The sequence below is a fragment of the Chenopodium album genome, chromosome 8 (genome assembly GCF_948465745.1).
Source record: "Chenopodium album chromosome 8, dcCheAlbu1.1, whole genome shotgun sequence".
NCBI lineage: Eukaryota > Viridiplantae > Streptophyta > Magnoliopsida > Caryophyllales > Amaranthaceae > Chenopodium > Chenopodium album.
Window position 1 is genome coordinate 17,062,878 of NC_137841.1, and position 24,184 is coordinate 17,087,061.

At 37.0% G+C, this 24,184-nt stretch overlaps 1 protein-coding gene across 3 annotated transcripts in view; it reads right to left on the minus strand.

Moving 5' to 3' along the window:
- Positions 1-888: 888 nt before the first annotated feature.
- The window catches only part of LOC145641737 (uncharacterized), a 50,514-nt gene continuing 27,218 nt past the window's right edge, over positions 889-24,184 (minus strand). For 2 of the 3 annotated variants that reach the window (XM_081692670.1, XM_081692669.1), the window contains exons 12-18: positions 9,681-9,778; positions 9,551-9,596; positions 9,226-9,350; positions 8,943-9,042; positions 4,544-4,606; positions 2,339-2,401; positions 889-1,143 (exon numbers count right to left, since the gene is read on the minus strand). In XM_081692670.1, the coding sequence (XP_081548796.1) occupies positions 946-1,143; positions 2,339-2,401; positions 4,544-4,606; positions 8,943-9,042; positions 9,226-9,350; positions 9,551-9,596; positions 9,681-9,778 (693 nt within the window). In that variant the 3' untranslated portion in view covers positions 889-945. The remainder of the gene's footprint in view (positions 1,144-2,338; positions 2,402-4,543; positions 4,607-8,942; positions 9,043-9,225; positions 9,351-9,550; positions 9,597-9,680; positions 9,779-24,184) is intronic. The other variant, XM_081692671.1, reaches the window with a different exon arrangement.

Below are 24,184 nucleotides of genomic sequence, written 5' to 3' on the forward strand. Positions count from 1 at the left end.
AAAGGTAAGTTTGTAAAATATCACATAAAAACTCACTATAATAGGTAAAAAAATTGATTTGTTGCGAGTAATATGTAACGACCATTTTTACTAATTGTTGCGAGTAATATGTAACCGAGGGAGTATTTTAATAATACTTTGTAGGACAATACATCTTAAAAAATATTACTCTGTGTGTCATATGTTTAATACTTCAATATTTTAATCCTTAAAATGACTAAAATATTTTGAAGAAGCTAATTTTTTAACAATATTTAAAATGATGAATCTATTAAATAATAGATTCATACTACACAAATTGTAATAGTTATTATTAGTAACGAGATTAATTTTCTTAATACTTTAATTGGTTTCTCGCCTAATTCTAATATGAATAACATATCAAACTGAAGGAGTTTTAATTCAAAAGAATGAAAGGAGTTTAACAACATAGCATAACACTATAAACACTTTATCTATGCATGTAATTAAATGTAAGAAAATTTGATTAATTACAATTTTATTATTTGTTATTGTATCCCTAATTTAATACTTTTATATATTATCATTTTTCAGGAAAATATGACTAATTATCATTAAAATCAGGGGTATTATTACGGACTATTAAGTGTAATAAAAAGAAAATTAATACTAATTTATCATTGAATTTATAAAACACTCATTTGGTCTAACATATAGTTTTAATAGACTCATTTGTCTAATAAACTCTTTCGTTATATTTCATTTTTCATTTCATCGTATACACAAAATAAGAAGATAATAAATATGTTATAGTTGTAGTTTATATATGTGTTATTATTAATTTTTAATACAATTTTTTTTCTTTTATTGATTAAATGTAGTGAAATTATCGTGCATGACACGGGACCTAATTTAGTTATTCATCTATTTGATAGAGAGATAAATTTAAACTTTTACAATTCAACAAGTACGATTTCTGTAAACTTAAAGCTTGTGTTTGTTGTGCAATGAAATTTCTTCTTCAATACACATGATTTCATCTTTCAGTTTTTGTACCTCAGCTTTACGGGAATGCTCAGTATCGCTAGGAGTATCAATGATCAAGCTCAATAGATTCTTCAAGCAAGAAGCATACTCCTCCTTCACTGCAATGGATGTAGAGGTTGAAGCTACAGCTCCATACTACAGAGTAATGAAAGATTAATAAGTCGATTTCAGATATCACATGATTAATAAGAATCTCACGCAATAACTGAACTAGGTATAGCATGTTTGTTGATAATAAATAAGTGCTACCAAATTTACTTTGCCATCCCCTCTGCAAGACTGTTGTTACAAACAACTTGATAAGAACAATTTATGTGATGGAAAAAGTAATAAATATTCACAAAATACACACAATAAATCAATTTTGAAAAGGCTCATTAACCTAGCTTCGTGTTTGGCAAGACAGACATTAGAGTGATGATGAAATTACCAGATCGATATAAATTGGAAGGTCTGACATATCAGTCTACAAAATATGGTTCCAGCGACAAAATAACCTTAGCATTGAAGATTAAAAATTGGATGGCACCAAAAGCCAGAGATGAACTCCCAAAAGAAGCATATGAAATATATGAGAAAGGGATTGGCAAATCATAAAAATTACCTTCATCCATCTAATATGTAAACGCTATGATTGCAAGGGGACAATTATTAATTGCAAGAACACCAAATTTGTCACTAAGACTTGCAAAGATGAACTGATACAAGGAGTTGACAAATTAATAATCGGCCACTTGGATGGAAAGGGCCTCTAATCAGAATTTCTTTACATGGATAGTATTTCAATTCATTTCCCCCAAGAACTACTATTCCTCGTGACTCGTGTGATTCATCTTAAAATTTATTTTCCCCATGTAGAAAAAGATTTAAACTTTCTTGGAAATTCTATACTTCAATTTTTTTTATTGTTACACCATTTGCCTTGTTTGAAAATCGCATTCTTGCATATGTAGCATATCAATTGCACCTTACCTATTTTACAGATCCTTTTCACACATCAATCCAAGTATGCCCTTACTTACATTTTCCTTCGGTGAGTAAATTAAAACTATATGGATTTTACGGTCCCTCCACCATCTTTCAACCACTCTCCTAAAAATTGTGCACTCCCCCGGCCCCATGATGCAATAATCAACCAAATTTTTTTTAAAAAATTTGATAATACTAAAACAAACTAAATTATAAAAAAATTATAAAAAAAGCGACTACCAAAAAATGTGAAGATATGAAGCTACACGAACACTAACCAGATAGTAGAATATTTAGAGCCTATCCCCTAACTAAGAATAAACACACCTACATCTGTTGCAAGTTATGAGCGAAAATGTACCTGTTTAAAAGCACATATGCAATGGCGAAGTAGCTTTTCAGCCTCCAAGAAAGGCAAAGCTTCCTGTTCCAAGATCAGAAACAGATACTTAGCTTTACCACATAGCCAATCATGTTTAGTACATCCAGAAACTGGTTTATAAATTTCAGACTCCAATAGTTATTTAAGTAACGACATGGTCAAGAATGCATGCAACATAACCAGAAACCCAATGTGGCTTCTATCTAGGGGAAATTTGCATAGAATTTGAGACAGAGAAGACTCATAAAATAAATAAAAATTATATATATATTTTTTTAATTTGCATAAATTTTGAACATAATGTGCACATTTTCTGATTTTCCAGAAAATTCAAAAAAAAAAAAAATTCGGTTTGAAAAACAATTATGCACATTTAATGAAAAACTTATGCACATCTCATCATTCTCATTCTTCTCATTTTAAGAAACTTCTCATTGAATCAACCCTATATAGATAGAATCTAAAATAGAAATTTCTAATTTCTTTTTTTTTTTTTTTTTTTTTTTTTTTTGAAGACAAGAAATTTCTAATTTCTAAATGAGATCATCATAATAGTAATGGAATTTCTCCACAGCCACAGGAAAACATTTGAAAAATCCTATCAAATTTAAAATCAACTTTCAAATAAACAGCATGGGACTCTATATGTGTAAGCCAAAGGTTCACACTTGTTAAATAAAAAGTTAGAATATCCAAATATACATAAGATTACCACCTGAGAAAGCAGAAATGGACCTAAAGCATATTTAGGCAAGTCAAGACATAATAGGTGATTTAAGAGTATGACGCAACCATCACTTTCAGTGCATTGTCATAAACTTCATGTCTATGGAATCGTGAGAATACTTTATTTCATATTTTCTCCTATATTGGATCATGGATGTACAATTAATATCTTCATAATTGATCCTTGTGCATCCATAGGCTACTTATGTAAGATAACAGAGGAATAAGGACATGATGCTAGTTAGAATAACAAGCCAGCCTATTCTTTAGATTACTTGATCAGAGTACATTTAACCCCCATACGTACTACGCACAAGGACAACTTTTGAGGATGCAGTGGTGTAGTAGTGGTACCACACTCATCCTTAGATCCTTGTGATGGATCAAATTTGATGGGACTCATATGACAGAATTACGCCCACCCCCCATCTTAGGTGATTCCCCTTCTTCTTACCTTTTTTAAGAAAAATATATGCTACTCACCAAGATTCAAAGAGAGATTAAATTAAAAGTCTGCATACAGCTTACAGCATTATGGTGGTCTAGGCGACGATAAGGAATCATACAAGTGTGATGTAAAATTACAATGAGGAAAAAAAAATCTATAGATAAACTTTATCTCCAAATGTTGGCTTATGTAAATATAGAATCAGTTCAAGGACCTAATAAATAATACTTACCAATAGACAAAAATCTTTTTAGCTTCCAAGTATGGAAAAAGTATATATTCCACAAACCCAGATCACCCTAGTATTAAGACCTGCAACTCTGGAAGCATTTCTATTAAGAAATTGATGGAGAAGCAAGTAGTGTTCCAGGGTTTTGTCAACTCTGATTCCAGATTGAGTGTAGCAGTAATATATCTGCTTTAAGGTAGGTTAGCCTCAAAAAAAGTAGGAAATGGCAAGCAAGCCATTATTGATTCACACCACGAATTCAAACTAGTATAAACATATGATCTGTGCATATATTTAAAGCCTAGATTTTCCACTAGCAATTGACTAAAAAGTAAAGGCATTTCCATATAAGGAAACCAGATAATACAATAATCTCTTAAACACATAGTGACACTAATATTCTTCACTAGGAGAACAAAGATGATCAAATAGTTAATACTTCCAATGTTCTTTTCTAGTTGACACATTTTGACTTTTATCACTATTTACACTTTACTTTGACTAACTTCTAAGATTTTTTTTTTTATTTATTAAAAAACATTGTAATGCAGGACAGCATATATTATTAAAATATGAACTTTAACATAAAATTCACGTTTAACAGTTAAGGATTAACACTTGAGTTTTTGTATTGGATAACAAGACAAAATAAACATGTCAACTAATAATGAACGAACAAAGTATGAGATTTAAGAAGAAATGATTGCATGTTCAAAAATGCAAATCTTAAAGCAGACAAAACATGGAGAAAAGTCTACTTAAAGGCTAGCAATATACTAACCCCTGTTTTTTGTTCTTCTTGCTTAGCCACCTCAACTTGTGCAAGAGCTTTTAGTGACTGTAACTGCAAGTGGAGTCAAGGTGTCAACATTTTACGTTTCATAATTATAATGCAAGTTTCTTTCAAAATCATAAATAAAAGAATTATATATATATATATATATATATATATATATATATATATATATATATATATATATATATATATATATATATATATATATATATATATATAGGGGAGGGATCCGGTGAGAATAGGTTCATATGTGAGAATTCATACTTATATGAGAATTGATTTTAAATTTAGAACATGTGAGTAAAAGTTTAGAACATACGAATAAAAATTTAGAACATGTGTCTGAAATTAAAATTTAGAACATGTGTCTGAAATTAAAATTTAGAACATGTGTCTGAAATTAAAATTTAGAACATCTGAGTAATAATTTAGAACATCTATGTGAGTAATATGTTTAGAACATTTGATTTAAGAATTAGAACAAGTGATTAAAAATTTATAAAATATGCTTTATGAAATTTTAAACATATGAGTAAAATTTAGAACATCTAATTTAAGATTATGAACATGTGAATAAAAATTTAGAACAAACTGATATAGAATATAGAAAGTGTGAGTAAAAAATTTAGAACATATGAGTAAAAAAATAGAACATACGCTTTAAAATCTGGAACATATAATTAAAAATCTTAGAACACACATTTTAAAATTTAGAACATATAAGTTAAAATTTTGGAACAAGTTATTTAAAATTTATGATATTAAACTTAACTAATTTATGGTTTAGAACATGTGAGTACTAAATTAGAACATTTGATTTAATTTAGAACACCTAAGGAAAAGTTTAGAACATTAGATTTAAAATTTAGAACATACGAGTAAAAATTTAGAACATAAAGAGTGTTCTCACATAAGAAAAATTCTCACAACAGCCTCTATATATATATATGCATTATAAATTAGGTATTAATTCTTCCTATTTTTGTAACACATTGATAACCCTCTTATGAGAATGAAGGTTAAATAAGAAAATAGGCAAGCGAATTATTGAGAGAGTTAGGCCTTTTTTTTTTTGCAGGCTGACAGGATTGCTTGCTAACACAAAAGGCAAAGAATAGATATAAAAATACTGTTTTTGGGGCTTCGATAAGATAAGAGGGGCAATTGTCATAAAAATGGAAATACCAGTGTGATGCCTAAAACACAACATTACTATTATCAAAGGCACAATTCTAATAATAAACAAGACTATTTAACTAATGATATTCTTCTCTTTTTACAATTCAAATCTATGACATCCCATAACAATAATACCATAGTGGGATTGCAACAGGGCATTAAAATTCTGCAAAATCATTTGGATTATTATGTCAATCAAAACAGCATACATTGAATCTACAAACAAATAAGGAAAATAAAGTACTAAAAACGGACATATTAATGTGGTTAGATAATCTTCTCCTTCTTCTGCTTGAACGTATTATTCCCATAAGTGGGTCGGCTACATGAACCAACACGAGGTCTTCCCAGGAGGTCACCAATCCTAGTACTACTCTCAATCATTGTGGCTCATGTCAAGCGATGTGACAAAGTTTCACACTAACAGTCACTGGCCTACCATAACCCTCCTCCTTTATCCAAGCTTGGGACTTGCAGCGCAAAACCGATTTTGAACATAATTTTGAAAAATAAAATAATAAATAATAGAATAATGTTGAAAACTAAATAATGAACATAATTTTGAAAAATAAAATAATAAATAACTAATGTTGAAGAAAGATTAAAAGTTTAATTTTGGTAAATCAATTGAGAAGCTAGGAAGCCCGGTCACTAACACCACCCAACTTGTGTATACGTGTTGTATGCGAAATCGGACAAGGGTACCTTTTGGACACGTGACGATAAGAACAATCCAAACAATTGTACTTGGTAATTTTACAGACTTTAATGCGAACCGTGTTCTACTATGACACAGCCCGTGTCCCCTCATCTTTCCAACCTTTTTTTAGGAAAATTAAAGTGAATGAGAGAGAATATGAGGGTCGATGATGTGGGTGTTTCCATTGCTGATGTTTAGGGCTTGAAAAATGGAGGTGAATGGATGCTGTACGGTAGTATAGTTGAATTTGCAAAGCGGGAGGAGTTACGAAGAAGACCCAAGAGATTCAATATTGATATAAATTAAAAGAGAGTTTAGTGTAATTGTTAATTCGATGTGCTTTAATTGCCTGTTGTTACAATGATATAGAAGAGAGAGATTATGTAGGAAGTTTTGCAAATTCAGTTTGTAAAATGAATATAAGAGTAAGTCCATTGACTTACAAGTACGACATTTTTTTATTACACTTATATTTTCATATTTAAATATATAGTAGAACGGTGTTTTGATACCATATACATAAGTGACTTGTAGAATTAGTTTTAAAAAATTCTCTTCTTTTACATATATTATGTGATTAGCATGTTGTCGTACCCATGACCTATAATTTGGAATTGACACTTTCCGATATCTGTTATGCACCCATAGTACCCAATCTCATGCAGCCTAACTGAGAAAGGGAGGTTAAAGAGTTATTTGTAGAAAGGAAAAAATTATAAGAAATTTTGTTATTTACATAAAAAATATTTTTAAAAAATTATTAACAAAAACTAAACAAAGGGCAGTTTCAAATTTCAAGAGACATTAAGATGATTAGAAGATATAAATAAGCAGCGGTAACAACATTTCCTAAGACAGTTGTAGAAATTAGCAAAGAAAGTAGGTCAAGACAAGTTATGAAGTTATTTAAAGAAAAAAAATAAGGTAGTTAATTAATGCTCTCCATAAATTTGGGCCCTACTAATTATAAAGCCGTTTGTATTGAGTCAGCTATCATAGGCACTCTACTTGCCCTGTTGAACACAAGATAAGAACCCGAAATTTTCAATCTTGAAATAATAGAAAATAAGTGGTCAAATCTGACTGGAATCGAAACCGAGCTGGTTTTTTAGTGACCAAATTTTACTACTACCTCCTTTTTATTAATTTTTTTTTCTACTCCTGACACATTGTTAATATAAAAATGAAGTAATAAATGAAAAGTGGGTCCCTTCTATTACTTTTTGGTAAGAGATAGAAAGTGGTTTAAGAGCATTGATATTATTAAATAGTTTAAAGTGGACGTATGGTGGTATAAGGAGTGATAAGGGTGTAAATTATCATGACAATAAAAGGAATAGAGCAAATTTAGGATGATTAAAAAATAAAAAGATAAAAAAATCAAAACAGAAAGTTCGAAGATAAGGGGGGGGGGGGGGGGGGAAGAGGGAGTATAAAAAGTTTTGAAATCCCACAAAAACACCTTGTAAGTTGTAACATTAACAACCTGAGGCAGAAAAAAAAAGTTGTATAGTTCTATTGTGACTTTATGTAAATTGAGAAGAGGTATTATGTTAGGCTTTGAATCAACATCATTATCATTTACTCTTATTTCGACAAATTTTATTAAAATCGTTTTTAAAAACTTTAATTAAATTAAATTCTAATTACTTAATATATACTTCCTCCGTTTCTATTTAGTTGACGCGTTTGATTTAGGCACATATATTAAGGAAAGGAGAGAGAGTGAGAGAGAATGAAAAAGCAAGAGGGGTATCTTGTAAATGCAAGGTAAAAAAGTTACTTTAAAAGGAAACATGTCAACTAAAAAGAAACGGAGGTAGTGTGTATATATATATATATATATATATATATATATATATATATATATATATACTTCCTCCGTTCTTTTTTACTTGACCCGCTTTGACTTTTACACTATTCACCAACCCACCTTTGACCGTCTTTTGGGAATTATAGGTAAAGAAAAACATATTCATGTAGAATCTTGTTAGAATCGTCTAAATAAGTGCTATCACAATATATAACTTTTATAATTTTTACTTATAGAGTATTAAAATTATTGATAAACTGCCCAACCTGAAATAACCTGACTGAACGTTTTGAAAGGTCTACTTGCAAGCCAATTGCTCGAGGGCGATTGACCATATATACATGACAATGACAAGCATGCAAATCAACAAACCATATATGTTGACAGGCATAAAATTTTGGTCAGGCTAACACATCACAAACACAGAGCATTTTGTCACCAACATGAGAAGTGGAAGATCTACACAGCTAGGTATTTTCTAGCGTATTGAATTCTAAATTGTTGGAAGAAAATGTGCTATAAACACTGTAGAAAAAAAATTAAAAGTCTTGAACCACTCCTAAGGGCAATGCAAATGGTTTGTGTCTGTCACTACCTCATATCATGGTGCAGTACTAACCCACTATCCTATGTACTAGGTAATTAGATGTGAAAAAATAAAGAATACCCTGTTAGCAAAACCAGATACTAACCAGTATGATTAACGCAGTATGTTCATTTTTTCCAAATTGTTGTCCATAATTTTGTGTGCTTCTCTTGGCTTTAGATCCATCCAAAATTAGCTGAGCTATCCTGTCAGGAAGAGAGATTTAAATTACAGATATAAGGGAAAAGAGAATTACGTAAGAGGAAGACAAGTAGTTCTACGGTACAGAAATTAATCTAGTATAAGACTAATGAAGATATGTAGTTCCGCCTTATTTGGAAGGGGAAATTTATAAAACGATATTTGTGGATAAATCAGAAGCCACAAACCTGACAGAATTTGTCAAAAGATCTTTTGCTCTATCAAGCTCCAAAATTACTTCTGATGTTGCTAATTTGTTATTTTTAAAATTCTGCAAAGCCAAATTTGCAAGGCCCAGCAAGTTGGCTCCAATCTGTCCAAAGAATGATAATGTATATTTAATACACCTTGGCATCATGTCAAACAAGCCAAGTGAAAAGCAAAAATCCACAACTCGTCAAATGAGACCAACAGGAGAAAAGATAATGGTAAATAATGCAGTATTGTAAAGAATACAGATTGAAATTTATTATGAATTGCAGTGTCTAAAAGAATGAAGATTGAAACATAGACCTGAATGTGATCTTGAGGAAGTAACGTTTTCCGAACATCAAGACACCTATGTATAAAAACATATTGTGTTTACTTTAAGCTGAAGATTATTGAAGTAAAAAGTAAATTCTAGTAATCACAACAAATTCACCTTTCTAGTAGTTCCCTAGCATCCCTTACTTTTCCCAGTGATTGCAAAGTCATGGACAGACTTTCGGCAGCATTTACAGTGTCTAGAGAATCCCAGCCCTGTTCAGTACACAACTTAAATAGTCAATTGAAGCGATTGAATGTAAATTTTAAAATCCAAAATAAACAAAATGACATACAAGTTTTGTGTAGAATATCATATCATCCAGTCAGCATGAACCAATCAAAGCATGCAACTATAAAAAAAATCAGAGTAACTCTGCTTTTATAACAGGGACAAGGAGGCAGACAGAGGAAACAATTCTAAATCTTTGATCAATGAGATTGGTAAAACAAGGAGTACACTGTTAAAGATGAAAAACAAGGACATTAAAGACTGTAATGACATGTAATTATACAATTGAAGCAGCTTCGAATTTTTGGGAATCTCACTTATATGTGAGGCTTATTATTGCAGAAATATCACTGATCAAGTTACTGATGATTTTTTCGTAGCAATAATCATTAAAGTTTAAATAACCAAAAAGACAGAAACCAGCAGACATTTACAATTAAGAAGTTTGTTATGTATACATTTAAAATAGAAGTCTATGGGTTATACAGAACTCACAAATCCATTTATAAGCACCCCAAGGTAGTGATCCTTAAAATGATCACCTCTAACAAGCAGGAATCTAATGATCAGTTTGCTGGAGATGTATTATGAGGATATGATCTCGGATTCTTAGTATTTTGCCGATTGAAGCCTTAGTGTGTAAGTGGGAATATATTGTTCCATTATTTGTTGAGAATGGGTATCAAAATACTGTTTGTCTTTGATTGAAGGGTCCACTAATCTTGTATTTGTACTATCTTACAAAAATGGATGTTTATCTCTTTGGTGATCACCCCAAGCCAGGAAGTGTTAGCAAATCAAGTTATCTCTAAGAAGCATGTACCTAATGTTTGGATCCAATTATGCCTAATTGGGCCCGGTCATAAAATGATTCAATCCAAGTCAAGGTCAAGGCCCAAGCCTCCAATCCTGCCAAGTCAATCTCAAGTCAACGGCCCAAGTCATCATGGTCAGCCCATATGACCTCAAGCCCATCTCCTCTCCTTGTCATGCTAAGGTATAAAAGCCTTCAATTACATCATTTATCATTCATTCACATTCAAGCCTCAAGCAATTAATACTCTTGCATAGCTTTCTCTCTCTAAACACTGTTTGACTTCGGCATCGGAGGGGCCTTCCTCGGCACAACCCCCAGGCTAGTTTACGTGTGTTTGCTGTTCTCGGCCCAGCATCATTTGGACCGAGTCAGTCTTCATCCACATCTTCGGACCTTCGACAAGGTCCCATTGTTTTCACCCGAAACAATTTGGCGCCGTCTGTGGGGAAGACTTTCAAAAAATCTTTAAGCCAATCTAAATTGTTCTACCAAAATCTTAGTATTAATGGCTAAGAATCGCAAGAACAAAAATAGCGGTGTTTCCCCCTCCAGGAAATGCCGAGCGACGCAAGGAGCGGGTAAGAAGCCCATGGACCCTCCTACTCCTACACCGTCACCTTCTCCGGAGCGGAACTCTTCAAAGGGTGCCAGCTTGGGAGAGGCATATCGGGAGGAGTCTCTTTCTCTCGTAATCCAATCTCAACATAGGCCGAGTCCCCCTCGTGCTGAAAACCAGTCCGATCATAGGACTCAATCAATAGCTCAAAGTAAACCTTTGAGCACCCATTCTCACTCTCACACTCAGCCGAGGACCCCTTTAACGGGGCCCAGTTCGGAAGAGGTAGCAAGGGCTTTGGTGGTACTCATGGACGCCATGAAGGCCCAGAACATGCCACCTCCACGCGACCGAACTCCCTCGCAAACCAGACACGGAGGAGGCTCGGCCAGGAGGGGGAGAAACCTCCCTCCTTTAGGGAATTGGCAGAATGGGAAAAGGACACTTGGAGAACCGAGAGAGAAAGAAAAAGGAACTCTCACTTCTTTAAGGAACCCTCTACCCAGTCACCCAGAGCAAGACTCACAAAAGCAGCAGCTCTCCTCTCGGCCAGAGACTGTCCGCCGAAGCGCTCTCGGCCGATTAGGCGACAGGGAGCGAAGTGTGCATAGCCGCCTCTCATTCCCTGTAGCCAAGGCCCGACCTTCCCAGTCGAGACGAAAACCACTCTTACCTCTGTGAGAGGGCAGAGCGCGGTCCCTTCGGCTAGGAACAAGGGTAAGGCCGTGATGCTTCCCACCAGTTCTCCATTTGAACAACGGATTCTGGAAGAACATGTGCCGACGGTTAAAATCCCGTCGCACATTACTTACGATGGGACTTCGGATCCGAAAGACCATATTGCCTCTTACGAGGGGCATATGCACCTGTGCCTTAGGTCCGAAGCGACCTAGTGCAAATATTTTCCCACCACTCTCAAGGGGGTCGCGCAAGCGTGGATCTCCAAGGGGGTAAAGGAAGGCTCTATAACGGGGTGGGACGACCTGTCCGCCAAGTTCAAGAGCAAATTTTCCACGGCGAATCGCCGAGAAAAAACCACTGCAGAGATCAAGGGCTGGCTGTTTCAGCCAGACAAGTTCCTTGACTTCATGGTCATGCATACACCACAGACCTTGGAGAAAGCTCTTGAATGCTTCGGATAAATTTATCCGAGCTGAAGAATAGAACAAAACAAAAACCCAACCTCAAGCTGGGGGCGGGAAGCAAAAACAACAACCGTCTGAAGGCCAAGGCCAGAAGGCGAAAGGAAAGGCGAAAGCCACGGAACAATCTTCGGCCAACGAGCCGAACAAGGAAAAATCTGCTCCCTACACGGGCAGATACAAATCCTACACTCCGCTTGCCCTTTCGCGCGCTAAAATCTACAGCGTGACGAAGGAGGAGCAGAGTTACCGAAAGCCGAGACCACTCCCAGAGTGGTATCAGCGAAAAAACAAAAATCAGTGTGTGAGTTCCACGAGTCACCTGGACACAACATTGAAAAATGTAACTAGCTGAAGGACCAAATCGAGGATATGGTCTGGAAGGGGTACTTAAAAAAATATATTGCGGATCACCGCGAGAAAAAAGAGGCTGAGAAGTACGAAAAGGACCCTCGGCAAGAACTTGATTTCCCCCGAAAGAACAGCAAGACTGCGGAGGGAAAATTTCCTCCAATTCATGTTATTTCGAGAGGAATATGCTCTCGGAGGGAGCACAAGCGTCACCGTGAACAACGCAAGTATTTAGCCGCCCCAATCACTGGTGCCGAACATGACGTTCACATCTGCTGACTGCCGGGGGGTGACGTACCCTCACGAGGACCCGTTGGTGATCATCGCCACGGTGGCCAACCATGATGTCAGTAAGGTTCTTGTTGACGGTGGTAGCGAAGCAAATATTTTTTTCCGAAAGGCCTACAATCAAATTAAGCTGAAGCCCAAGCACCTCACGCCGGTACCCTACCCGATATCCGGATTTAATGGGGCCTCCTTATCCAGATGGGAAGGTAACCCTTCCTGTCACCATCGGCTGTGATGAAGCAGCTAGGAACGTCATGACTGAATTTTTGGTCATCGACGCTCCTTCAGTGTACAATTTGATCATGGGGAGACCCATAATTCACAAGATTCAAGGGGCAGTCTCGACATACCACCAGCTCATGATCTACGTTTCGGATGTTGGCTACCCCGAAAGAATCGACGGCAGCCAAAAGGAAGCCCGAAAGTGCAACTACCTCAAGCCTTCCACTAGTCGTTCAGAAGATGACGACGAGGATGAGGAGTAAGAAAGAGAGTCAAGTGCGAAGAAGCCGAAAGGCCTAAGCGCTTTGGCTCAAGATGATCTGGCCAAAGAAAAGAGGCCAGGAAAAGAAAAGGCTAGCTCTTCATCTGAGCCGAAAGACTTGAGCCGAAAGACTTGGAGAGCCAGCCGAAGAAGAAAAAGTCTGGGACAGCAGGCCAGAAAGTGAAGAGTCCGGCCCCACAGCAATGGAGCTGGACCAACAGACTGAAACGGTCGCGTTGACCGAAGGAGACGCTGAAAAATGTGTTACAAACGGGCTGGATCTTGATCCGAAAGTCCGCGTTGAGCTCATCCAACTCCTTCGGGACAACCGAGATGTGTTTGCTTTCTCGGCAGCTGACATGCCCGAGATAAGTCCAGACCTCATCTCTCACAAGCTTAACGTCGACCCAACGTGTCGGCCAGTTAAGCAAAAGAAGCGGAATTACTCCGCGAATAAGAACCGAGACATCGCAGCCGAAGTCAAAAAGTTGCTGGATGCAGGCTTCATCGAACCCTGTCAGTATCCAGAATGGCTGGCCAATGTGGTGATGGTTCAGAAGGCAAATGGCACGTGGAGAATGTGCGTTGACTTCACGGACCTAAATAAGGCTTCTCCGAATGATTTCTATCCCTTGCCGAGGATCGATCAGCTAGTCGACTCGACAAGTGGCCATGCCTTGCTTAGTTTCATGCACGCATTTTCGGGGTACCATCAGATCTTCATGCACCCCGACGACCGAGCAAAGACGGCATTCGTCACGAACGTCGGGGTGTACAATTACAAAATGATGCCCTTCGGATTGAAAAATGCAGGGGCAACTTATCAAAGGCTGGTGGATCAAGTTTTCGCTGATCAAAAAGGCTGAAACATGGAAGTCTACGTCGACGATTCAATCGTCAAAAGCAAAAAAGATGAGGACCATGTTAAGGACCTGGCGGAAACCTTCGCCACCCTAAGAAAGCATCAAATGAAGCTGAATCCAAAGAAGTGTGTCTTCGGCGTGAAGTCGGGGAAATTCCTTGGATTCATGGTCAGCAAAAGAGGGATTGATGCCAATCCCGCTAAGGTGCAGGCAGCGCTCGATCTTCCCGAGCCAAAAACAAAGAGGGATGTTCAGCGCTCACCGGAAGAATGGCAGCCCTCTCGAGGTTCATCTCTAGGGCCTCGAATAAGGGGTTACCTTTCTTCAAAGCCCTGAAACTCCCGAAAACAAAAGAGCTCGTTTGGGAAGACGAGCAAAGAGAAGCCTTCAAGCAGCTTTGGGAGCATTTAGCTCAACTTTCAACACTGGCTAGCCCAGTAGAGGGAGAATCTCTGTACTTATACGCACCATCAATGCAGTGCTGCTGAGGGAAGAAAATAAAATTCAGCAACCGATCAACTTCGTCAGCCACACTCTGACGGATGCCGAGACCCGCTACCCCTACTCGAGAAAGTTGCTTACGCGGTAGTAGTAGCTGCTCGGAAGTTGAACTACGAGTGTTTCGTAGAGGATTGGGAGATGATTCTACGAGTGTTTCGTAGAGGATTGGGGGATAATTGAGAGGAGAACTACGACCTATGAAATTATAATGAAATGCTTGGTGATGTTATTTATTGAGGTGAGTTACGGGGGCGTAACTCTTTTCATTTAAGGGGGGTTAAATGCAATGTAATTTCGCTCTTTTTACCTCAATTATGCTATTTATTGCTTGAGTTTGCATGATTTTGCTTATTAATATGCACTATTATTGTATTTACATGCAAATAAATTATGTAAATTTTGGCCAAGTACGAGTTTATTAAGCATAAAGTTTAGTTTTTTGAGTGTGCATGTTGAGGATCAAGCAATTTACAGCAATACAAAACACAAAAGTTTAAATAGTTTTTGAGAAATTATGGTTTTTGGGTTAAGTTTCGGGGACGAAACTTCTTTTAAGAGGGGTAGATTGTAATCCCCCGTATTTTTAAATATGTTATAATTGAAATTTAATTTTATTTATTATATTGTTTTGTATTTTTCCGTAATTTAATTTCAAAATATTCAAATTATTAATCTGGGTCGAAAATTATTTGAACAAATTATTTTATGCACCTTTATTATACAATTTATGTCCAATCACACAAGCCTAACCCATTTGTTTACTTAATCGACCCATTATTTTTATGAGGCTCAATCTTCCTATTTACCCTACAATTCTCTCCTATAAATACCCCATGAATCCCCAAAAAAATTCCCACACAAAAAGGTTAGTCTTATTTTCTTTCTCCTTAGTTTTATTAATCTTTGTAATTATAATTATTGATTTATGGGTTTTGATTTTATTGTTTGAAATTAATTTAATTAGTATTAAATTGTATTTTGATGATTAAACTTTATAATTTCATATTTTATAAGTGTCATAATTTTCAGATTTTGTAAATTTTATAACCTAGGGTTTTTAATTATTGAAAATCATGATTTTAGGGTTTTTATGAATAATTGATTTAGGGCTTTTATAGTAATGATGTTTTGAAATTTTGGTGATTATAACTAATGATTAGTTTAACTTAATTCCAGATTATTTTAAAACTTAATTTCGGGTTTTACTTTTTAGATTTCCGTTCGTTAATATTAATCCCGTTTTAATCCCGATCAGGTTCTGAACTCATCCGATTTTGAAAAAAAAGTAGTGTTTTCCATGTGGAAACAACGTTTTAAGAAAGACTCATTACCTTTGGTAATGAGCACCACCCTCTCGTGGCCAAATTAAGCCTCTAAATATGATTTTCGGGCAGTTTTTTTATTTTAACGAAGTTTTTTTATAATTAAAATATTATCCTTGAGTTTGATTAATAAAATTAATTATGTTTAAAGTTAATTAAGCATAAATATATGTTTTTATTGAAGTTTTAAGTGCTAGAAATAGTTTCTAAGTATTACTTTTGATGTTTTATAAAGAGGGTTTAATCACCCATTAAAAAGGGAGATTATTAGGGGTTTTTAAATAATTTTAAGATTTTTATTAAACTTTAAACTTGCTGTAATTTCATGTATAAGAGTGTATTTTAAGGTTTTTATGAAGAAAATTTAAAGAACTATATATAGGCCTTTAATTTTAACTAAAGGGAAGGTTTTAAAGTGTTGTTTGATTTGGATTTTGAAGGTTTTAAAGTAAGTATTGCTGTAAATTTGATTGATTGGGTATTGATTGAGATGTTATTATTTGGTGTAGAAGAGGAGTTTATTGAAGGTGATTTCTAGTTAGTAAAGTGGCATACCAATTCGTTTGCTCAAGGTACGTACAAGTTACGAAACCTTTCTTTTAGGTGCATGTTTAAGGACGGATCGAGAACTTAGTATCATGTATAGGATTGACTGGGTTAAATTGTTTGGTTATATATTGTGAATTTCAAATGATGTGCACTAGTTTATAATGCAAGTATATTTGTGCTCTAATCATGCAAGGTGCGCTTAAAGGCAAAGGTATGTGATTGGTGTAAAGATTAAATTATTACTCATTCATGATTATGCAAATAGGATGAGTAAAGGAGGAATTCAAGTCTTATAAGACGAGTTAAGGTTTTGGGGTGCCTTATGCACTCAAGGTGTTTATACACCGAGGTAGTAAAGGAGTAAATAATAAATGTTGTTTGTCACTAATAAATCAAGAACTGAAATTGGAAACTTGTCTTGTTTGATTGAACTGTGTTTGGAATGTTTGTATTGTGATGCATATGAGTCATCACCAAGTCTAAATCTGTAAATCACGTAAAGTGCAAGATGGATGAGCAATAAAACACTGGATTGGTGCACTTCTGGAGTAATGACAATCAGGTTGGGGTACACGGGGTATTAGTCGTGTACTTTTATCGAGGCCGTCTGATCTACGAGTCTCCTATTTCAAATATTTTTTAAAACTAGGAATTAGGTGAGATCTCATACTAGCTACGGTCACGAAGTTGCGCCCGTGGTCGTTGGATGTTTATTGATGTTTCCGAAAGAAGGCATGGGGTTTTTCTTTTATTGATGTTCCAAATGGGACATGGGTTGGACAACTTTGTCTATTGCGTAATCCAATGAATAAAAATAATGATTTACCTATTTTTTTAATTAATGAAGTCTTAGTAATGTAAATAGTTGAGTCATGTGTGATGCGTGATGATTGATTATTAGTAGCTTGTTAGGGATTTCTTATTTTATTTCGCAGCTTGTATGTACTTAGCTTTGCTGATTGCGTGCTTTTGTGTGTGTCTTTCTTTGGTCATGGCCTTCCCCTTTTAATGACCATGTGACGATCCAATTTTTACACTTGTAATATTGGGGAGCAGATTAACCACAGGTTCTTACACATGCAACATTTGCATCGGGGTTGTGGGATTTTGAGTGGAGAGTTGGTTATTATTCGCAGTTTATTTCTTTTCATAAGTTTGAATTTATTTAAACTCTGGTTTTATTTATTTACTACTTTTGTTGGGTTTTGAATAAGGGCCTTAATGGTTCCAGCTTGTATCATTTAATTTGATTTTGGTTATTGGTTTTGAAACTTATTTTTAAATGAGTTAGTTTTTCCGCTGCTAATTTCTGACATAGCCTTAACGTTTGAACACGCGGCGGTAACACGTCAGTAATTCTCTTGGATTTTGTTCAAGGTATTTACAGGTTTTAAGAGAGAATTATTGGGGTATTACAATAGAGGCGGACTTGGAGCAAGGCTTCAGCATCAGCCAGCTTCTTTTGACTCTCCTCCAAATCTTTTTTGGATTTGTCCAACTCATCAGTGAGTTCGGAGGAAGAAGTCTTCTGTTCATTTAGCTCCAAGTGAACCCTTGAAGCTTCGGCCTTAGCTTGGGACAGATCATCCTCCTTAACCTTCAGCTGACCCCAGATCTTGCAGCTTCTGATCCTGGGCCTCAGCAGCTCGAGCTGCGGAAAGCTGAGCGTCCCTAGAGTGCCCATCTTACTGGATTCCAGGGCCTCCAGCCTCTGCTGCATCTCTTGGACTTGCCCAGCCGCCTCATCAGCCACTCGGCGCGCAATGGCCGCTTTGAAGCCAAGGATGTCGAAGGCCCCGAACTCATTGATGATCTTCTCTCCGGCCGGCCATTAGAGTTGGGAAGACTTCAGTCTCCATGGCATGGCAGAAGGTCTGAAGGGCTTGGCAGCCTGCTTCTCGTATTTCTCAGCCTCGGCCTGCTTCTCTTCAACAGCCTGCTGGCTTCAGCATTGCCAGCTTTGCCTCTTCTTGGGCAATCTTTGTGTCCTCCCAGGCATTCTCCAGTTTGTCCTGGAGAGTGTCTATCAGCTCTACAGTGAGAGTCTGATTTTGCACCACCTGATTGCAGGGACACGTCAGTTAAAAAAAATCATAATAAATAAAAATAAATAAAATAAAAATAAAAATTGAACTGAAGAGCTGAACTCGCGAAAGAGGAAATTAAACGGCAAAGTACCTGCATCAGCAGTCCCCTGATTATCTCTGGCAGGGTCGAGGACCCTTCGGCTGGATTCCCCTATTCCAGTAGTGGCCTGAATTGACCACACCCTGGCTTGATCTACCTCCGACATACCCGTAAGGTCGCCGAAGTAGGCCGCAGCTCCTTCTCGGTTCTGACCAGATAAGTTCCCAAACGTTGTCGGGGATTGAAATGCGGGGGGCCGAGAAACCCATATCACCAGAATGTATTGTCTGGAATGAAGGAAAGGAAGACGAGGGAACCTCCTGAACCTTATCTGGCTCAGCATCCTTCTTTTCCCTATCAGTGGAGCCCTGATCTCCACCTAGGTCGACAATCGCACCTCCCCTTCCTCTCCTGTCTCAGGTTGACGGATTAGCGCGTGAACCTCCCTCTCAATATCGGCCGAGAAACCCTCAGCAGCGGGTTTCTCGGCAGCTTCAGCAGAATGCCTTGCGGCACTCTCTTGGTTCAGATCTTCCCCCTGAACCCCCCCTTTCGGGTCAGGAGTTCTTTGATCCACCTCCATTTCTCGAGTTTCAGGAGGTGGTGGAGGGGTTCGGGGAGGAGGGTTTTCTGGCGGAGGGGGAGCCCTCGGCGAGCCTCTACCTTCATCGTCCCTTATGCTGATGCCTCCAGTAGGCATCGGCCTCGTATGAAACTGACGAGGACCCTGCTATCCTCGTCCTCCTTCTCTTGCCATAGGCTGCTCGTCCATATCAGATTCTTCAGATTCAGACGATGGCAAGTCTTCGGGACGAGCAGGAGCTTTCCCTTCTCTCCTTCTGCCTCCTTTAGACTGCAGAAGTAGGGGCAGGAAGGGATCGAGTTAGAAAGAAAAAAAAAAAAAAACCATGCAACAACGAAAGCAAAATGTTAACTCACCAAAGTCCTCGGCTGAGCCTCGGCTGCGGAAGCCCCTTGCTCGGCAGCACCAGAGGTACCTTCACCTCCTTCTAAGGCTTCAATCGCCCTAGTAACGTCCTCAGCTGTCCGAGCAGCCTGTTCTTCTTTAGGCAGCAAACGCCTCAATGGATCTCGCTTTGCCTACCAAGGATTCTGCTTCAAATAATCTGCAGCAGCTTCAATCTGAAGGCCTGTCGAGTGCAGCGGACGGTCCTTTGATAGCGGGAGCCTGGTCTAAGATGACCCTTTCAGCGTTCACTCCTAGCCGATCGTAGTCGATCCCTGAAGTGGCCTCGCTCAGCTCTGAAAGGGCAAAGTGAAAGAGTTAGCTCAATGGGGCAGACATTAAAAATAAAGCGAAAAAGCAAATAAAGCAAGTCCTCGACCCCAGCCGAAGGTACTTACCGCCTCTGTGCTTTCGGCTGAGGCCTACAACCGCCAACATCTTCTCTTGGAAGACATAATGGTTGTCCGGAAGCCATCTCGTTCGGAAGCCATCTCGATGGGATGAACTTCATTCGGCCAGTCCCCCCGGGATTTTCTTGCTTCCCGAAAAAGTTAATCTGCTCGTAGCTGGGTGACGAATGGCATCAGGGTCTTCAGGACCCAAATCTTGCATGTTCGGGTCAGGTTTAGAGAGGAAGCGGGGAGCCCCGAAGAAGTGAGGGTGCTCTGGATCCGCTGGAGCCCTTACCCATATCCATTGGCCTCTCCAATCCTTATCCGAAAAATCATTCGGCCACATAGTTAAGTATTGTGGATGGCTCTCAATGCGCCACCAGCCGGAGCCATGTTGACCATATCGGCTCTGGGTATTCGGCACTAGCTTGTGCAACTTTCGGAAATAGTGCAGGTTCGGCTCATCAGCAAAGAACCGGCAGACCCAGGATATGTCATCACCCGCCGAATGCTGACGGGTGTCAATTGGCACAGGAAGATCCTGTACTTTATGATGAAAGGAAACCGAAGCCCAACTGTAATTGCCGAGTGTACACCCCCACATATCCGGGGTTGGACGATGAATTCTATTAGTAGGCGCAGGCATTCGGCACCAGTACCCATTCTCTTCAAAAATACTGTAATGCAACTCTATCTGTTCGGCGAACCGATAAGCTTCAGCGTGCCATAGCCGCAATGGCTTCGTCATTTTGCCACTCAACGTGCCCAGGGAGCAAGTTCCAAGGCACAGCAGGCAGAACCTCCTCCTGCTTAGCGCCACCAGCCTCAGCCTCAGCCTCAGCCTCTTGCCGGGGTGGTGCAGCGTTCAGAGGAGTGACCGGAATACCCACTTCCGGGTCTTCCCTTACTCTCTCCCCGTTCCAGACGTCGGCGCGGTCCCTTGGGTCCCTCGTCCTCTTCCTCTAGCCATTGTCGGATTCGCAAAGAGAAAAGTCGAAAAAAGGGGAACTCTTTCAAAAATTTAAGAAAGTCGAAGGAAATTCAAAGAAATTTACCTTTATATGGAACGGAATTCGCCGATTAAACTAGTCGGAGCAACGAATACTGACTTCAAGCCTTGATTTCGGGGTGTTGAGTGAAGTTTTGAAGCGGAACAGAGGGAGTTCGAGTGTGAATTGGTGAAGAAATGAGGAGAGAGAGCGCAAATCCGGCCTTATATTCCCAGAAATAGGAATTTCGAGAGTCAGTATGCTTAATTTCTCTTAAATGCCTCACTAAGTAACCGTTAAACACACTCCCTTTTAATTAACCGCCCATTATCCGTCCAACTTCCCACTAATCATCCTAATTACAGTCATTTCGTTAATGACTGTTTAAAATTTAAATCTTTTTTATTTAATTAAATCATTTACTTCCCTCCATTTTTGTTAAATTCAAACCCGACCCCGTCATCCTTCCAAATCGGGTCTGGGGGGCAAGTTGTTTGGGTCCAATTATGCCTAATTGGGCCCGGACATAAAATGATTCAATCCAAGTCAAGGTCAAGGCCCAAGCCTCCAATCCTGCCAAGTCAATCTCAAGTCAACGGCCCAAGTCATCATGGTTAGCCCATATGACCTCAAGCCCATCTTCTCTCCTTGTCATGCTAAGGTATAAAAGCCTTCAATTACATCATTTATCATTCATTCACATTCAAGCCTCAAGCAATTAATACTCTTGCATAGCTTTCTCTCTCTAAACACTATTTGACTTCGGCATCGGAGGGGCCTTCCTCGGCACAACCCCCAGGCTAGTTTACGTGTGTTTGCTGTTCTCAGCCCAGCATCATTTGGACCGAGTCAGTCTTCATCCACATCTTCGGACCTTCGGCAAGGTCCCATTGTTTTCACCCGAAACACCTAACGATCAGTCTAACGTTGAGATATAATATAATGTAGTGCAACTGGAATCTTAGTTTGACTGTCTCAGAAAGATCATAAAAAGCCTAAAGAGTACCAATCTCATGATACAGATTTATATACCTATCTTAAGCTAGAATGTCTTAAGTCACAACCATATTGTTCCTGAAGTTAAACACTAGAAATTTTTCAAAGATTAAATTTGACTATAAATTTCTGATGGAGTATATAAAAAAATGACATGAATAAAAAATAATGCTTAGAAACTTTAGGACACAATTTTGAAGTCTCATATGCATAATATCTGAATAGTAATTCTCAGAGATAGCTTGAATTTAGAAAACTAAACTAAAAAAAACCCTAATCTACTAATCTAGCTTCTCACTGGAACCCTTGCTGATTTTTGTCACACCAAGTCAATTATATAGTAGGGTAATAATTGCAGCCACAGCATCACACCGTAAAAGACTTTGACCTTACCGCAATGGTGCAACTGTGACAGGTTGCGATAGCTACAAACCATCTGAATTTCCAGCAAAAGTGATTCGTTGATCACTCCTTATTGAGCAATTATCAAATTTAGAATGCCTGGATTATAATTTAACATGATATAGATTGATATAAATATAATGTTTATTAATTGAAAATAAATTAGTGCAACTAGTCTCATACAATTAGAAAACAAAACTTAATTTATAATATCAAGGATTCAAGATACTTTCTCCGTTCTTTTATTATCACACCATATAGGTTAGGCACAATTATTTTGGTAGTGGAAAAAAGGATGAGAGCGAGGGGTAGAACCGTAGAAGTACAAAACTAACCATGTGTTGTAAGCATAAACTAAAGAACCAAGTGTTAAGAGTAAGGGTATATTGGGTGTTTGCAATATGAACTGAGATATTTTGTTTCCTTAACTAGATATGGTGCAATTTTTGTAAGACTTATTTAAAAAGAAAGTGGTGTAAAAAATAAAAAATAAAAAATAAAAAAAAAAAACGGAGGAAGTATATAAGATTTGCACAAACTCTCATATGTGGATAAGGTTACTTCAACGGGAAAATGGGGTTATCTTACGAATGTGGATTACTTCAATAGGAAATGAGATTACTCTCATTCAAAAGTGGAATAATAATTTATTAATTATAATGTATTAGTCAAAATAAAATAATAGGGGTACTTGAATGAAGAAATGAGGTTACTTTTTTTACTTAATTGATATTACTTGTACAGTGAAGTTAAGTTACTTATATAAACAAATTGAGTTACTCTTATGAATAAATGAGTTTACTCATGACAATGAATAAAGATTACTATTATAAACATATGTGGAAACACCATATGGCTAGCAATCTACAACATTAAGTCATTAATGACATAGTCTTCTAAATTTCTAATGCAATTATGAAACTTCCATGTATATGGAAAATAGAAAATGCATGGTAATCATCACTTTCACCTTACCTTTTAGGTTAGAAATTATCTTGTATGGAGTAAATTTTAGTTGGTATACTCGATTTATTTTTAAAATAACATAATTATTAACCATGCACTTTTACATCATTTTAGTTGTATGGAGTAACATCATATTTAAATACTTAATTATTTTTTAAAATAATCTGTATGTGGGATTTTATTTGAAAATTATTATTATTTTGGTGTATACATAATCATTATATACTTTATTTGAAAAAAAAAAAAAAAACTTTACGATAATCTTGCACTTCTAATCATTTTGTATATATATATATATATATATATATATATATATTTGAACTTAATAAAGTAGGGGAGTAAATTATAAGAAATTCAAAATTTAGACACCAACTTTTCAAAGTTTTCACTTTTCCCACCTACTTTCACCTATATATATATATATATATATATATATATATATATATATATATATATATATATTTGAACTTAATAAAGTAGGGGAGTAAATTATAAGAAATTCAAAATTTAGACACCAACTTTTCAAAGTTTTCACTTTTCCCACCTACTTTCACCTATATATAATAGAGATTTATAATCATATACTCGTAACTTCGTATATTCTTTAAATTCATAATTTTTTGAATAGCATATGTTCGTAATACCTAATAATTAATTATAATGTCTATCAAAAATTAT